General features: G+C 40.8%; 1 protein-coding gene across 1 annotated transcript in view; it reads left to right on the top strand.

Moving 5' to 3' along the window:
- Cfap58 (cilia and flagella associated protein 58) overlaps positions 1-18,452 on the top strand; it is a 106,171-nt gene that overhangs the window by 27,036 nt on the left and 60,683 nt on the right. The window contains exons 11-14 of the mRNA XM_069993861.1: positions 9,107-9,268; positions 9,905-10,051; positions 15,847-15,987; positions 17,217-17,440. Coding sequence (XP_069849962.1) covers positions 9,107-9,268; positions 9,905-10,051; positions 15,847-15,987; positions 17,217-17,440 — 674 coding nt within the window. The remainder of the gene's footprint in view (positions 1-9,106; positions 9,269-9,904; positions 10,052-15,846; positions 15,988-17,216; positions 17,441-18,452) is intronic.

The raw sequence follows: 18,452 nt of genomic DNA, 5'->3' as shown, positions 1-18,452 counted from the left end.
TTGTACCTTGAAGGTCCTCCCTCTTTTGCTGTACAGTATCCTGGCTGGGCCACGTCCCCATGTTGCTAGCACTACCTTGGCTCCACTCTGTGTGTGTGTGTGTTTCCTCCAGGCACCCTGGCAAACTACGCCTTTTATTTATTTATTTTTATTTACTTTATTTTTAAAAAGTTAATTTTATTGTCAAGGTGATGTACACAGGGGTTACAGTTACATAAGTAAGGCAGTGAGTACATTTCTTGTCAAACTTGTTACCCCCTCCCTCATTTTTCTCCCACTTTCCATTCCCTTCCCCTCTCCCCCTACTCTAGGTTTTTTTTTTGTTGTTGTTGTTCTGGTTTTGCTTTGCCTTAAAAGCTCAGTCTCCTTTCAGTTCCCAGGGTCCTAATATTTTCCACAATAAAACACTTGAAGAAAATTACATGGCTCTGCTGCAGGGGAGCAGGGACTGAGGTTGTTTAGAACAAGAAGGGGAAGCTGTGGTCCCACACTGGCCATCCTACTGGTGGTGGGGATCAGCGTCTTGGAAGCCAGGTGCATGCGTGGCACAGGATTAGGGATACTCTGACCTATCCTCCAGAGCCCAAGCTCTCTGTCCTCTCTGGAGACAACTTTTCCCCTTCCTTTACATGACAAACTCCTATGCATCCTTCAAAATTTAGCTCAAATGCTCACGGCAAGTAGCCTGTTACTGCCTACTTTGTGGAACTGTTGATGTCTCTGGCATGGCATTTCTCAAACTACCCTTAACTTGGTAAATGTCATAAAGATGCAGACATACGTGAAATGTTCTCCCAGTACCAACTCCAATGCCAACATAAAGCTTGATGTTAATATAGAAGACAAGAAAATGGATCAGAATTTTAAAGACAGCATGGTTTACGAGACAAACCTGCACCTCCACTCCTGGTTCTGTCAATTTGCTTCTTCAAAGAGATAACCTGAGAGGGGCTAGAAAGATGTTTCCCTTCCCTCCCCCGCTCCTGCCTCTTTGGTGACTCAGGGTCTGTACTCCCCAAGAATGATCACTAATATGTGTCATTCCATGTGTTAATCACCTTTGCGGAAGCTGAAGAGGAAGGAGGAGGAATTGGCTCATGTCATCATAGAGACTGAGAAATGCCACCATCTGCTGCCTGTAGGCCTGAGGCCCAGGAAAGCTTGTGGAGTAGTTCAGCCTGAGCCTGGAGGCCTGGGAACCAGGGAGCCGATGCTATAAATCCTAGCAGAAGGGCTTTCTCCACAGGGAAGAGAGCAGCCTTTGGTGAGGTACCTTAAAACTTGCTTTGGTATAGAAGGTGACACCCCAGCAAGCAGAACAGAATGAAGCAACAGGAACAAGAGAAGACACAGGAACGGAATGGAAAGGACTTCCAGGGGAGAGCAGGTACAAGGAACCCTAACATCAGGTAGTGGAGTTCTGGAGCAGGACAGCTGGTAGGCTAGGTGTGGAGAACAGGGTTGGCCAATTTTAATGTTGCCAATTTTTATTGAAGGTTCCTCACTGTGGCCTATCCCTCAGGCCTTCAGCAGCATCTGCTACATTGGCCTGCAGTGGTGATTGTGCTGTGGGAGGGGCAGGCATGCAGGGCTGTGAGGTGACGCATTCTAAGAAAGCGACAGAATGTACACAAGATGAGTTTCTAGAAAACTACAGAAACAGGAAACCAGAGTCACAGTCAGAATTCCCCAGGAGTTCTTGGAATCAGGAAGGAGTTGGGATTTCTTAGCACACAGATGGTGATTCTAGATATTGTTGTTATTGGTAAGGACAGGGTGACCACAGGAGGATATAGGTCTGTCATCTGAGGTGTAGGTAAGCAATTAGAAACTAAAAAGCAAACATACCCCAGACACATTACAGCAGATTTAAAAATTCACACCAAAGACAATCAAGAACAGAACTGAATCCAGGTGAGGTGAGGTAATGTATGCCTGTAATCCAGGCACTCAAGAGATGGAAACTCAAGCCCACCTTGGGCTAGGTAATGAGATCCTGTCTCAAAACAAAACAAAACAAAAATGAAACAAAGCAAAGACAACAGAACCAATGTGGGAAACAAAATCAGTGGAGTGGATGCAAATTCCGAGATTCTCTTAGAATGTAGGCAAGAGATTAAAATCATTATTACTTAAGAGAGAGAACTAAGCCCCACAGAGTATTGGTTTCTGATGGTGGAACTGAGTCTCAAGGATGTAGAAGGAAAGGATATTCTGGAAGTAAAACAAACACACAATTACCCATGCATGCTCTGATATCTTATTGGCTATAGCAAGTCACATGGCCAAGTCCAGTATCAGCAACCCAAGAAAAGAATACTTCTTTTAAGAGTTTGGAAGATAAGGGGAAAGAGGAAATACAAGATAATATACTCCAGCATTTTTATCTTCTTGCTTTTTCCTCTGTTGTACTCTGAATTTTATGATTCAGAAAAATGGAGGTATGGGTATTATAAATTTTGATCTCTATATGTACTTCTTTCTGAATGTTTACAAACTCCAGATATCACAACGTCTGGTTCATTATTAAATCTACTGAGTGTTTTGCACATCATGTATTTTTAATCCTCTTTCATCCTAAATAATAAACTTATGTCGTTCTTCTCCCAGAAGTTTTACATGCCTCAAAAGCATTCTTTTGCAACAAATCTTTGCCTGAACAATTCTTAGCTCTTTGCTTATTTGCCCATAATAGTGTCAAGCAAAGCTTTCTTTACAGAGGTTCCAAGAAATGAATAATAATGTACTTTCAAGGGCTTAGAAGCAGGCAAGCAAAACCAAAGTTGATTACAGAAATATTGTAGATATTGTAGAAAGATATCTTTATAATGAAATGAACCTCTTATTCCTTTGATATTTATTTGAATCTTATACAGAGTATCTTCAATTGGGTAAAAACCTGGGGAAGGCTTTGGGGTCTTACACACATGATAAACTTTCTGTGAAAGGAGTGTCTTGTACATTACTGCTTTCTTGCAGAACCAGGCTTGATTCCCATAAAAATGGACTTGTAGCTACTTGTATTATAGCACAAGTTCCTATATTCTCCTATCATATGATATGATAGCATATGATAGTCACCTATCATAATAATCAGCATTGACTAATGATCAAATTACTATCTGTTAGAAACTAACATGATGACACAAATGAATATTCTCTCACTTAGATCCAAACATAGATATACCATTCTAAGCTGATGATAGAGGATGAATAAAGTAAGAAAACTAGGGAAGACAAAATTTCCAATGCATAACCACACTGTTTTCTGTTTTCTGAGGGTGAGTGTTCCGGTTTTCACTGAGAAAATAAAGGCATTGTCAGCATTCAGACCATTGACACTGAGTCAGAAGAACTTACTGGAGAAGTTTATTATACTGGCATTTTCATCAAATGGAAGTTAAAGGGTTCTAAATTCAATGACCTACTTTCTTATTCAGCCTCAGTTTACGTGGTGTTGGGGTTGGGTTGCAGTTTTGCAAAAAATTGATTTTTATCTCACTCATTTCTATTGGCAGGTTGTTTTAGTTGAAAGTTAAAAAAAAAAAAAAAAAGGAGATGTAGGTTATAAACCTATTCTGCATCGTAAGCATTTTCTGGGCTCCTCCGAAGTAGTCTGCAGATGCTAGGAGCTCTGAGTCTCTGGCTCTCATAAAACTTCCAACATTTGAATGTAATTTATTTCATGAGTTGGTTTGGGCATCTGAAAATGTAATCCATTAATTAAGCTATCGCCTCACAGCTGGCATCTCACCTCTGATACATTATTTTCCTGTGGATAGCTTGGTGCTAAGAGTTTTGACTACTACTTAACACTCCACAAAGTTTACAAGTTTTCAGGCTGTGAACTTCTGTGTGACATTGGTTTGAATGATTTCCATCAAAATAAATTGAGTCCCCACACAGAAATAAATTGCTCTGTAAATTGTATTTTCCTTTAGTTTCAATACTTGTTATTTTTCATTGTCAACTTCACTTAATTTTCTTTGATCTTTTTGGTATTGTGATGGGTTCTTATTATTCTCAGCTTCAGGAATCCAGAGATAAGTTTGTGAGTCTGTGCACTGTTGTGTGTAGGAAGATGCTCAAAAAAGAAATGTCCTTGCCTATTTCCTTTCTCTGGGGCATTATTCTCTCTGAGTAAAGGATTATTCTTGTTCTAACATCTCGTGAAGTGATTGAACAAGCAATTTTTTCTCTGATGTGCTGCTTGATATTCTGAATGCTGACGATGCTGTTCAAAGTATTTTTAATCTATTCATTTCATTGACCCCAATGAGGGCGATGTCGTAGCCATAAAAAGGTTGTTTTAGGTTAAGATGGTGGCTTATCTTAACATTAAATAATAGATTTTTTTTTCTTAGAATCAAATGACAGACCAAGTGACTGGTACCTTATTTAGGGTTTATATTAATTTCTAACATATACTTTCATTATTAGTGTTGATATGCCATAAGACTGCTTGATACTCATTTTTATTTTTATTTTTTATTGTTTTGGTGCCAGTTCTGGAGCTTGAACTCAGGTCCTGGGTGTTATCCCTGACCTTTTTTGCTCAAGGTTAGCTCTCTATCATTTAAGCCAAAGAACCATTTCCAGGTTTTTTTTTTTTTTTTTTTTTGTAGCTAATTGGTGATAAGACTCTCCTGAGCTTTCCTTCCTGGGCTGGCTTTGAACCATGATCCTCAGATCTCAACCTCCTGAATATATAACGATGAACCACTGGTCCCTGGCTCTTATTGATCACTTTTAAGGACTCTATATCTAAAGATATAGATTCACCACTGACTGTATATCTATATATGTAGATATAGATATAGATATAGATATATTCTTGGCTCAACTATTTAGTTTTGATACCAAATGGTTAGGAATACAACTCTCACGAATTATGTAAACCTGTAATATTATCTGCTTGGTTATAAAAGATGTGTAGGTCTGTCCTCAGAAACTTTCCACTAAACTCCAGTCCTTGGTTCTCATGTAACATTCTGTGCACCTCTCAGTTACCATGTCTACGCAGTCACTGGTTATGCATTTTATGGTGGAGCCATACCCTAAAGTGTAGGGAAGTGTCGTATTCCTCTGAGTGGGACTTGTGCTTGCCATTGGCAGGCCACCAGTTCATTGTGTGAAGGAACAAATGGACGAGTGAATGAATAAAGGGAAAGGTCCTTCAATCATTTCATGAAACTAGCAGAAGAAATCTTGATATGAAAATAGAACTGAAGAGAGAGCCATGGGCCTCTATCCCTTAGGAAGATGTTTACAGAATTCTAAGGAAAGTTCTAGCAGATTGAATTCAATAGTACATGAAGAGAACCATCCGGCCGGACCAAAGAAGGTTTATCCCGAGAGAGCAAGGATAGTTTTCTGTTAAGAGAACCATTGCAAGTACTAGTTAGATATCAAAACAAAAGCAACAATAAGGAAACCATTGCTGGTGATGGGGAAATGTAAAGTGTTACAGCCATTTTGGAAAGCAATCTAGCAATATCTGTGAAAGCTAAAACTATAGACGTCTTTTTTGAGCCAGCCATTAGAAGTAGCAACACAAGTGTATGAGAACACACGCATAAAATGTAGCCTGGTTCAGAATGGTAAAAACAAACAAACAAATGGAGAGACTGATGCTTGAGTGGGACATAGTTGATTTTATGATGGTACACTCACACTGTAGGATATTGCACATCTTTTATGATGGTACACTCACACTGTAGGATATTGCACATCTTTAAAGAGAATGAATTAGAGGTAGTTCAGATGAATTTCTGTAAGATACTATTTAGTAATAAGAAGCAAAGTACCATTTGGGGGAAAGAAGGGGAGGAAGAGGGAGAGAGAAGAGTGGAAGGAATAATACTGGAATATATTGTATCTCTCTACATAATGGTGAAGGAATCTCACTGTCAACTTTTGTACAGTAGGGGGGTGGTAGGGACAGAGAAAGAGAGAACAATGGAGGAAGTCAGTCTGACTGAATTATAATTGATGCATGTATGAAATACCATTGTGAAACCCTTTGTACAATGAATACATATTAATAAATGAGAAGATGAGTGACAGGAAAGTAGAACAGGCTCTGATGGGGGTGGGTACCAGGAGCAGGGAGGGGAACCCATGAAAAGGGAATTATGGAGAAAATGTTTTATATGCATGCATATAAGCAGAATAATGAAACCTGCATGCAAATAGAACAACGAAATTCTTTAAAAAGAGGGAAGGAAGGATGGAAGGGGGTAAATTTGATCCAGACACATTGTGTGCATGTATGTAAATATTCCATTATTCAGGCAACAGATACTCATAAAAGTCTTTTAAAAAGCAAAACTTAAAAGCAGCAAAGTATATAAAAACATGTAACTTAAGGTTAAACTTCCTTAAAAATATAGAAATACCAAAGCAAAGCCATGCAAAACAAACAGAAAAAAAAACCCAATTTTCATAGCTGCCTACCTGCTCGTTGAATCACTTTGTGAATATTACTTCTTTTGAGCTCAGTTTCTTCCTGTGTAAAATTGGGGTGGGTAACACTCAGCTTATAGGAGTTTTGTGAAAGTTGTTATTACATGTAAAATGCCAGGTGCACACAAAGTAGCTGATGAATATGAACTATTATTGTTACTTGTAGACCTGAATAGAATATTCAAAACTCAAATTAAAATATGGAAGGGCACAAACTAGACTGTGAACTAGATGAATGGCTGGAGTAGGTTGAAGGGAGAAGGAAGATCCAAGTAATTGAAAAAAAGAAATGTACACTTGACATTTATGCATACATTTTGAATTCTGGTATATGGGGACACTAATAAAATTAAGATGTGTCCGAGGGATTGGGATGGGGGGAGGAAAGTAGGAGAAAAATGAGGGAGAGGGGTAACAAGTTTGACAAGAAATGTTACTTATTACCTTACTTATGTAACTGTAACCTCTCTGTGTATCACCCTGACAAAAAAAAGAAACAATTAAAAAATAGATGTGTCCAGTGTGGCCAAGGTCCTTTTTACATTTAGGTTCGGTGTCACTTCCAGAGGAACCTTCTAGAGCCATGTTACTTCAGCTATCCTCCTCCTTCTGGTCTCATGGATGGAAAATGACTTAAAATAGAAACTATCACCTTTCCCCCTGACAGTCATATATTAGAATTGTCCTTCCTACAGACCTTGCTGAATCCTCTCCCTTCTCTTCCCCTTACCCCAGATATGCCCTGTGGCTGTAAAAGAGATAACCTGTGAACTGAGTCGAGGTGTATGTCAAAAAGATGATGTAAAAATCCCATTTTCCTGTAATTCAAGATTCCATCCCTGCACAAGGGCCCCTTCCCCTGCTCCCATCCTGCCTCCTTCCCATGGCCAATGTCCTTGCCTGACTTCCTTCTCTCTGCCTCATAAAGATAGATCTTAGTTGGAAGGGAATTGTGCCATTTCTTCAGCAGGGCTGAAGGAAAACTGGTTGCCCTTCTCAGGTTTGGAGACCAATAAACGTGTTGTCCTGTCAAGATGGCTGCTCTGCCCTTTCCTTTATTCATACTCCTGGGATTCAAACTATGTCCTTAATATTTCCTTACATTTGGTGCTGAATCCTGGGAACTTGAAATATTGACTTATACTCACTACCCTATTTCTATTTTACACTGCTCTGTTTCCTTCATTTATAACCATTAGTTAGGAAATGTTCACTAACAAGATATGGCATCTTTTTTTGTTTTTGTTTTTGTTTTTTTTGGGGTTCGGTTATAGGCCCTGAACTCTGGGGCCTGGGTGCTGTCCCTCAGCTCTTCAGCTCAAGGCTAGTGCTCTACCACTTGAGCCACAGCGCCACTTCCGGCTTTTTTCTTTCTTTTTTTTTTTTTTTGCTTATGTGGTACTGAGGAATCGAACCCAGGGCCTCATGCATGCAAAGCAAGCACTCTACCACGGAGCCACCTTCCCAGCCCCAAGATATGGCATCTTCTTAAGAAAATTTTCCTTACCTGTACTGCCTCTTACTCACATTGTGGTTTCAGCTTTTCCTTCTTTTTTTTTTTTTTATTCCTAAGGATTTTTTTTTTTTTTTTTGTCCGTCATGGGTCCTGAACTTTGGGCCTGGGCACTGTCCCTGAGCTCAGGGCTAGTGCTCTACCACTGAGCCACCTTCCCAGCCCCTCTTAAGGAATTTTTAAAAGATATTTTCCCTTAACAACAACAACCACAACAACAGTTTTTGTAGACATTGAGTGGAGAATCATAATAGCATAATCTCTCCTTTATAAATGAATGGCTCATAGAGAGGAATTTGTTCATGCTGGAGTTTCTCACCCTGGTTTTTCAACCTTGTGTAAAGGAGGTGGCTCGCTGGTTTCCTATACTTTCTCCAAGTGTGTGTGTTCAATTGATGCCTTAATTTTTTTTCTTCAGTACTGTTTAACTCAGATCCTTGCACATACTGGTCAAGTGCTCAAACAATCGTGACCTGTCCTAGCCTTCTTGTTTTTGTTTTGGAGACATATCTCTTTACTTCTTTTGCCCTGGTTGACCTCAAACTCATGATTATACAGCCTCCATCTCCTGAGTGGCTGGGACTTCAGGTGTGAACCACCGCAGGGCTAAATTATTATTAGTGTTTAATTGAAGTTGTGTGAGCTTCCTTATTAGAATGGGCTTGACATTGGCAAGACAGTTATGATTGCCATCAAGGGTCAGTTAATTTGATAAATCAGTCTGTGTGGCCAAACAATTAAGTTATCTCTTATCTTTTGTAGTAGTTTGTGTTAAAAACTGTTTAAGCTCATGGCTTTCTTTTTTCTCTTCCTTTCTTTTCTTTTTATGGGTAGAGTGACCAGGAAAGTTTTCCAGAAAGTATTTATTCTTTTTCTTTTCTTTTTCCTGTTCTTGTAATCATAACATGTGAAGCCTTTCTAATTGGCAGAACTACAGCACAGATAAAAGATGTGTTTCACCTAATCAGCTAGGTTGAATTTCTGTGTGGCACTGCAGTGATTATAGTCAGATTTGCTGATTGCTGGCACCCCTCTGCCAGCCACCCCTATAAAAAATTCTATTTGCCCAAGCCTATAAGCACAGATGGGCCTTAAAAACCATATTCAAACACTTCTCTCTCCTCCCAGGTCCTTATGAGCATGGAAGACATAAAAGTCCGTGAAATGCAGATTTTTGACTTCAGAAAAAGAATAGCTGAATCAGAGACTAAATTGAAACAGCAACAGAACCTGTACGAAGCCGTGAGGTCGGACAGGAATCTCTACAGCAAAAATTTGGTTGAGGCACAGGTAAAGAATGTCTTTTATGACTTTACATGTTGATTCTTCTCCACTCTGTGCTTAAAGCAGTTGTCCAAATAGCAGGATTTAAAATCAAGAAAGAAATCTTGTGGAATTCACCTGGAAAAGATCAGTTTAGGTGAAACCATCAGGCTGTTTGGAATGGAAATAATACAACTAAGTAGGGCATAACTTAATAGGACTTGGAAGATTCTGGTCCTACTTTTAATTAATGTGTAGCATTTCTATTCTGTGTGTGTGTGTGTGTGTGTGTGTGTGTGTGTGTATTAAACTATCAAGGTTTAGAGGACAGTATCATACTCTTATTCAATTGTAGAACTTGTTCAATTTGGAAGCTTTCAATGACAGTGCTTATTGAGTTTCTAGTTCCTATAGGAAAATAAGGGAGAAGAGAGGGTGGGGGAGAGGGAGAGTACATTTGAGTACATGTAACTATTTTGAGTTATTGCTCTATGGATAGATGCCAGAGTTAAAAGAATAACTTAGTTATAGCTGCAATTGGTCAAGAAGCCATTGTCCGAGAGAGCCCCGCTTCGAAGTTCCTAACTATATACTGATCTTCCATAGGATGATAGTGACTGTTTAATTCACCCTTAAACCTTCCTCTTTTTATCTTTCTTTTAGGATGAAATAACAGAAATGAAGAGAAAGTTAAAGATTATGACCCATCAGGTAGACCAGCTTAAAGAAGAGATTTCTGCTAAAGAGTCTGCACTTGTGAAGTTGCATCTGGAACAGCAGCGGATAGAAAAGGAGAAGGAAACACTGAAGGTACTCACCCCCCCCCCCCCCGAAACTCCAACCAGCAGTCCACTCTCACCAAAGTAGAGAGGGAGGGCACAGTGTGTGTGTGTGTGTGTGTGTGTGTGTGTGTGTGTGTGTGTGTGTGTGTGTGTGTGTGTGTGTGTGATCGAGGAAGCTGCTGGTGGCCTCCATTGCTAGTTTCCCAAATCCACTCGTACAAGGCATCAAAAGGCAGAGGTGTTTCTGAGCCTGGTTCTTTGCAGATAGTTCCCTTGGTGGAATGGGGAGGGGAGTGATGAGCCCCCACAACACTAGCTCATTGAAGCTGCATCAACACTGGTGACCCAGCAGGTCAGCACTGCTCCTTGGGCTTGCAGGCCAACTACCCTCCTTTTGCATTGAAAACCCAAGTTCTGCAGTGTGCTCATAGCCAGCCCTGCCAAATCCATTGCTGGGCCTACTGTAAGGTAACATTTGGTCTCATGGCTACCCATCATTGTTCCTTTGTGTGCATTACCCAGGGGTAATCAGGGTTTTATTTTCCCTTTCATTCTTCTCTTCTCACTTCCTTGGGTCTAAGACCTTTGCAGCTACATGTCCAAATAGCTCTGTCTGTGCAGATCTTACTAAGATTGATCTATCTATCTATCTATCTATCTATCTATCTATCTATCTATCTATCTATCTATCTATCTATCTATCTATCTATCTATCTGTCTGTCTGTCTGTCTGTCTGTCTGTCTGTCTGTCTGTCTGTCTGTCTGTCTGTCTGTCTATTGAGCTACAGCCCTAGGTCTTGGCTTTTTGAGACAGGGTCTCACTATGTAGTCCAGGCTGGCATCTAATTCAAGATCCTCCTGCCTTTGCTTCCTGAGTGGTAGGATTACACCACCACTCCCAGCTCAACATGTCCTTTAAAACCCACTAGTGTAGAACACTCTGTGTCTATAAACAACAATACATACCAAGTGATGATTGCCATTTCAAATTCTCTACCAAATACATTTTACTGTATGTATTAGTAATCTGGCCATCATTTCTTTTTCTCATCCATCCAATAGATTTCTCTTGCATTTTATTTGCCAGAAAATGAAAAAAAAGAACTTCTACATACGTATTTAGGTATATAAACAATATTTGTAGGTGGTTAAGATCCATTTGCAGGACTCATTTACAAGAAACCAGAGACTGGGTGCCACTGTTTTCTATACATAATGGCTTTCAAAGATGATCCCTGTCTTGAAAATGTGCACCTAGCACTGGACAGAATTGATGCCTTCTTTTCCCTGATTTTACAGTAGATTGAAATATAAACTCTCAATTTAATAAGAGATCTGCAATTTAATGATAGGTTTTCATGGAATTAGAACTACTGTATTAAATTAAGGCACACAGGAGTTGAAAAAGATTAAACTAACAAAAACGTCTGGATAAAAAAAGATACAGTAATTGATTTATTTGCCAGTGACTGACTTCTCTTATCACTACAGCCTGTGATAGAAAAAGAATATATAGATATAATGTTTTCTGAAATTGGAAAATTTCCTCCATCATTGCCCTTATTTCCTTTGTTCAAAAGCAAAGTTTTTTGGAAGCAGTTTGTTTCACCCTGGCTGCAGTCCATAGTGAAGATGGGGTTTATTTATTGCTGGATGAATCAGAAGACTCTCATTACTACACTGCTCCACCAGGAGCCTCATGGACCATGTTAGCAAGACCTCAGTGTAATCCATTTGTGTTATCATTCTCTCCCCCCCTCCATTTCTTCCTCCTTCTCTCGGTCTCTCCCTCCCTCCTTCTTTCCCTCCCTCCTCTCTTTCCCAGAGGATAACAATGATTTTCACTTCTACTTCCCAAGTGATTCTCTAGTAAAAAAAAACAAAAACAACTCTTATTCCAGTAAAGTCCAAATCCAAAGTAGAACAAATTACCTTCTGCACAGTCCTGATTTAGAATAAACAGCTTCTTACCTACGACACTTATTCCCTTATTTCCTTACTGTTTGATGTTAGTTAATATTAGTTTCAGTGATGACCTTTATTATCATTTATCTACACATACAGCCCCAAAGAAGCAGCATAATAAGATAAAATGAAGGGCTGTAGGGGGCTGTGATGGGCTGTGGGTCAGCATAGTTGGTTACTGGCTGACGTGAAGGTGATTATAAAGGCTCTGTTCTGGACAACGTGCTCTGAATAGGGAATTCTGGGTCTGAATGGCTTTGGGTCATCGAGTATAGGAAGATTGTTGCTTTGGACTCGTTGTGGAGCTAGGATGCTCTTTCCCTCAGCATTTCCCATAACGGGGCAGGAATGAGGAACAGACAGAGGATGCCTGCTTGATCTATTATTTGAGGTTATCCAAGGGTGACTTGCAGTGGTGCTCCGATGGGATAATCGTGGCCTATCATTAAGCCTGTTTGAACTTCTTTAGGAAAAAAAAATATGACAGCTCAGATGTTGAGCTTCAGCCTCTTGACTTTTTTTAGGGTAAGAATTTGAGTCACATTCTACACAGGTCTCTGGATTTCATGCATTCAAAAGCTTGCAAACCAAAACCCTGAGAGGAAAGGGCAGATTTCCTAGTCACATTGCTCCAAAAGACATTTATCTTACAATTCTGTAAAGCTCAGTGGGTACATAATCCCTGCTGCAGGGGTAAGCCCTTGCCCGCTTGACAGACTGTGAGATGCCTTTTGTCAGGACCGTCCAATTTACTACTTACCAAGTTTGTAGACATACAGTTGCCATCGTAGGTCGTCCTCATCTACATTCATCTCCATCAACCGAAAAACCTTTGTCCTATGATCCTTTTCCTTTTGCAGTCACTACCAGACTCTACTGTCTTTTCAGGATCCTAGATATTGCCAGCACATTATGGCTATGAGAGAATGTCAGGAGTCCTGGGTAGATGTGACTGCATCTGTGTCCTCCTGTACATTCTGTCTCAGTCTCCTTTCATCAGGAAGGAAGGCAGTCACCTTGTTTCTAGACCTAACAAGCCCCCAGAGTCTGTCTCAGCACTTCAAATCATCCCACACCCGTCTGACAGCACGCTGAGTCTTAGTACATAATTCAGCAGCAAATAATACCATATTACAGACTGGCTTCTGTCACATGACAAAGTTGTTTCTGCTACTCATGACAGAGGGAGAAAAAAATCCTAATTACTGTCATGGTCGAACACTTATGGGGACTGAGATATGGACCTGTGAGACTTGAGATACAATGGATGCCCATTCACACAAATTAGATGATCTATAGTCTATAAGCATCAATTGCAAAATTGTAAGCCACAGTGACTAAAGGGTGTGACTTGCCAATTACCACACAACTGCAGGCCACCTGAAACACTTCAACAGGTGCAAACATCTCAAGTGGCACTGAGGTCAGGGCTTGATGGGCTGTAGGGTGCCCAGCAGTTGCTGCCATCCTTCCTGGGTGAGACAGCTCAGATTTATAACCACTAAATGTATTAGACCCAACGTATTTTGTTGATGTTAACATTTGCTGCCAATGTCTAATGCCACATCTTGTTTACAGCCCATAAATTTATGACATGAGACCACTCAGAATTTTGATATATTATGAAAAAAAATCCACCCAGCAATGCCAAATGCACGAATGGTTTTACATTTCAGACAGATACTTTTACACACTGTTGATTGCATTTTAATATAACAGGGGTTTCATTTTGTTCTGCTGATGGATTCTGATCAGCTCTTGGCACTTAGGAACAGAAAAGTGAGTGTTGCAGATATAGGAGAATAAAAGTTTTATTAAAGGAGGCATCAGGCAAACAGGTATTTTATTGCTGTCTTTGCTGTCACCTTAAATGATTGGAGAAACAGGAAGGCTGGTACTTCACTCTCTGTCCTAACAAGCAATCCCCCTAAGTGGTAAATACTAGACCAGATCGGTTTCTCAGCAAATGTTTCCTTTTGCTTATCCCTAAACCATATTTTATGAACAAACTGTCATAAACGAAACCCTTGTTTTGATAGGAGCTGGTTGCATTTAATTTGTGATACCACACATCTATTACTAGGTACACAATATCTCCTACTGTCTTGGGAAGTTTGAGGCACAGAATTTATGAATGGAGAAGACCTTTGACCTGAATTGAGTTGGTTCATAGGCAATTAATTCCAAGTGTGGACTTTTTTTTTTCATGTTGGTGACTTTTCTGGGTGACTGGTCGTGATAGTCTTAATATTTACTTGAAGGAAGAAATATGTTTTTTTATTTTACTGGCCTTTGTAGACCTGTAAGGCTCTGACATATTGAATGAAGTCTTAATGTCATTCTGTCACCTCCCTTGTGATTATCAGCATGGGTCAATGAACTCCTTTTCTTCATTTGTTTCTTTGTGACCTGGTTAGTGATTCCCCCGATGTCCTGCCCAGCTGGGCATGGAATCTCTCACAGATGTGTTCTTGCCTTCAAGGTGGGCAACTGGCTCCTTGGTGCAGACTCTGCAGTGCATGGCACAAAAAAGGCCTTCTCAGTCTTTCATAGTTATTTGCCAGTCTTACCTTATGCACTGTCCCACCTAGTACTCAAATCCAACCACTGGGGGCGCTGTGCTGGCAGGCAAACTAGCTGCTTCATGGTTTCCCTGCCTTGGCCCACAGAGTCTGGAGGTTGAAAGCTCTCCTCCAGCACACACTCCTCCATTTGGGCAATGTCCAATCATCTGCCAAGGAATCCATTTGTTCTTCTCAACTCCAGACAAAAATAGAAATTCCTTCCTGTGTGCTCTCATGTCCTTTTCCACACAGGTAGATGGGATGTTCATCCTCTTGTTGGTGATTCCTGTTAGCTGCAAAAGATGGGGAAACCCATCTGACTCCTCCTCTGTATTTGGTTTGGGACTATTCCGTGGAGGGAATAGAACAGACATCCGTAGATCCTTATTAGAATCTCAGCTCTGCTGCTTATGAGTTTAATAACCTTGGGCAAGTTATTTGGCTTTGAATTGGCTCTGTAATTGCATTTATAAAATAGAGATAAGAGGTTTTCAATGTGTAGTATTATGTCCGGGGTGATTTTTAAGTCACAAACACGTATTTATGGAATAGAAATGGATGTATGCTTTGATGAGAAACATTTTTTTTCCTTCCTACCTCATGACTCAAGTGTGAGCTCTCTGAAAAAGCCTATCTGATGGTCCCTGTGGGCTGATGACTCTTCCCTTGACCTATAATGCCATTCTCTGCATGACAAAAAAAGAGAATGAAAAATTGTTTCCTGTTCCCATAACATTAGCATATCTTTCTCTGTTGTCTGGAGTGGAAGTTTTGGAGGATAAGGGTCCATGTATCTTTCTGTCCCAACCTTCTATACAACATGGACATTTCATTGTTGTCTTTAATTTACTTTTTGCTTTTCATGGACTTGCCCTTTGTATTAAGCCTACTGGTGGTGTGAGGACCCGAGAGGAGAGATGTGGTGGGGTCTCCTGTTCACTCCACTTCTCCTCTGCACCGTTCTTAGTGAGAGAATATCTATGAATATCAATGAAACTCCCGCTGCACACATGGACCGGGGATAGAAATCCCTCCAGGGCACAGTCCAGAGAATAAACATGATCATCATCAGAAGCACTGCTGTTTCTTCACTCTGTGTGTGTGTGTGTGTGTGTGTGTGTGTGTGTGTGTGTGTGTGTGTGTGTATGTGTATGTTGAAAGCTTATGTGGTTTATTAATACAGTGTGCTCAAACCATATTAACTAAAATACCAGGGAATGCATACAAGGCACCACTGCACAGCCATGTGCTGCTGCAGAAGGAAATGTGGGCGAATCTTTTCCCTCTTTGCCAGGCTGAGCTGCAGAAGCTGAGACAACAAGCCATGGAGACCAAACACTTCATTGAAAAGCAAGAGGCCGAAGAGAGAAAACTCCTGCGAATCATCGCCGAGGCCGACGGGGAGAGGCTAAGGCAGAAGAAGGAATTAGACCAGGTAGAACCTTTCCACCATTCTCTCCTTAGTAGCTGCCAGTGCTCCGTTCTACTTTTCATTCATCTTCTGTCCTGTCTAAGCTCTGCCACCTAGTCCTTCTATGAGATCCGCTGCAGAGGCCTGTCTTGTGTTGATTAACTATGAAAGACCCTCATTTATTTCATCCAAATTCAGGAGCACCTCCCAGGCACCAACCACTCTTCCCACAGGAGGGCACTTCAGCCAAGAAGAGTGAAGTCCCTGTTCGCAGGGAGCGTATGTTCTAATGCAATAATTAGAGTTCATACTTACATGGTTTGGGAGACAGAAACTCAAGTGAATACTTAGAGGATTCAAAATAAAATACTTTCAGGGATCTGGCTGGGAGAATTTGGCCAGAACTTGGTGAGACCTGGCCTACTAGAAGATTGTTTAAATTTAAGCATTAAAAACATAGTTTGGTTGGGCACACTAAACATTTATATACAATAGTTATGCATACAGGTTCATGCCTATAATCCTATCTACTCAGGAGGCCTGAGACCTGAGGATCATAGTATAAAGCCAGGCTGGGCAGCAAAGTCCGTGAGACTCTTAACCACAAAAAAGCCAGAAGTAGAGTTTGTGGCTCAAGTGTTAGAGTACTAGTCTTGAAGCGAAAAAGCTAAGGGACAGAACCCACTGAGTTCAAATCCCAGTACAGGTACACAACACACCCTCTTCCCCCTCCCCCATTCACACAGTTTGGAAGGAAGCAAAATGACACACCTAAGGCTCAAAGATTACTGGATAATTTGACTACTACTATTAGAATGGATCAGTCATTGTGCACTGATTTCTTTTTCTTTTTTTTCTTTTTTTTTGGGGGGGGTCTGGTTGTGGGGCCTGAACTCTGGGCCTGGGCACTGTCCCTCAGCTCTTCAGCTCAAGGCTAGTGCTCTACCACTTGAGCCACAGCGCCACTTCCAGCTTTTTTCTTATGTGGTGCTGAGGAATCGAACCCAAGGCTTCGAGCATGCAAGGCAAGTGCTCTACCACTGAGCCACCTTCCCAGCCCACTGAATTCTTTTTCTAAGCAGCTTGCAAGCTTTGGTAGGAGGAGGCCAGCATTGGTTGTGTTAGCAGGCTGTTTGTAGTGAGTACATAGCTCACATTCATTAGATGTACACAGCCTGAATGTTGCAACTGCCACAATGAAAAAAAACCATGACTTTCCATTGGTGTCTATGTTCCCTCCCCAACCTTTCTAGGTGGTCAGTGAACGAGACATTCTAGGATCTCAACTTGTGCGGCGCAATGACGAGTTAGCTTTGCTGTATGAGAAGATCAAGATCCAGCAGTCTGTGCTGAATAAAGGCGAGAGCCAGTACAATCAGAGAGTGGAGGACATGAGGATCCTCAAGCTGGAGATCAAGAAACTTCGCCGGGAGAAGAGGATTCTGGCCAGGAGTGTGGCCAATGTAGAAGAACTCAGGTAACATGGAGGCTCGCAGGGCTAAGGGACCGGAGGTTGTCAGTTACCTGATGTGACCTTGTGAGGGGTCATTGAGGGCCTTTATCAAACTGAAAAGTGAGTTTTATATGATACAATTATCAGCAAATAGTGAGAACCACTTTTCTATAAAAATCTCTGTTGTACTGGGCACTGGTGGCTCACACCTGTAATCCTAGCTACTCAGGAAGCTGAGATCTGAGGATCACAGTTGGAAGCCAGCCCAAGCAGAAAAATCTGTGAAACTCTTATCTCCAATAAACTACTGAGAAAAAGCCAGAAGTGGCGCTGTGGCTCAAGTAGTAGAGAGCTAGCCTTGAACACAAAGGCTCAGAGGCAGCACCCAAGCCCTGAGTTCAAGTCCTAGGAGTGTCAAAAAACAAAAAAGGAAACAAAACAAGAACCAAAAAACAAGCTCTATTGTGCCCATACTGTGTGACAAAAACAAATTAGTTTCCTTGAGTTGGGGTGTGAGGGAATGTGGAAAAACTAATAAAATATGATTCTTGATCTTTGAAGGAAAATTTCAAGTCAAATCACAAACACAACTAGTTACAAATGTAGAAAATTTTCTTCTCCCCACTACTGAGTTCTTTGGAATTTCTTTAATAAGGCAGCCTGTGAGGGAGATGGACCATCAATATTTAAATTCTATCCAGGTAACATTTGCCCATCTTCTTTTTTTTCTTCTTCTTGGAATTATATATAGGACGAAAAGAAGTGGAGAATTTAATTCTATCACTATCTGAAAATCTGTTTCCTTAGAAGGCAGCCAAATCTTCTATCTCACTCTTGATTTATCTTCTGCAGCTTTCACTTAAGTGCAGCTTTCTTCTTTCTTTAAATCTTACATTATACAAGAACTACTTTCCCTGTGGGAAAACATCACGGAGTTTTATATAGGCAATTGTAGAGGCCCAGTATTTTCTCAGTAGCTCTCCTCACTCCCCATGGGCTTGTGGAAGAACAGTCCCCTTGGCCACTGTCGGGAGAA

Source organism: Dipodomys merriami, unplaced genomic scaffold (genome assembly GCF_024711535.1).
Source record: "Dipodomys merriami isolate MVZ:Mamm:240054 unplaced genomic scaffold, mDipMer1.0.p SCAF_102, whole genome shotgun sequence".
Taxonomy (NCBI): domain Eukaryota; kingdom Metazoa; phylum Chordata; class Mammalia; order Rodentia; family Heteromyidae; genus Dipodomys; species Dipodomys merriami.
The sequence above is the reverse complement of the archived record's forward strand: the minus strand, read 5'-3'. Positions and strand labels throughout refer to the sequence as shown.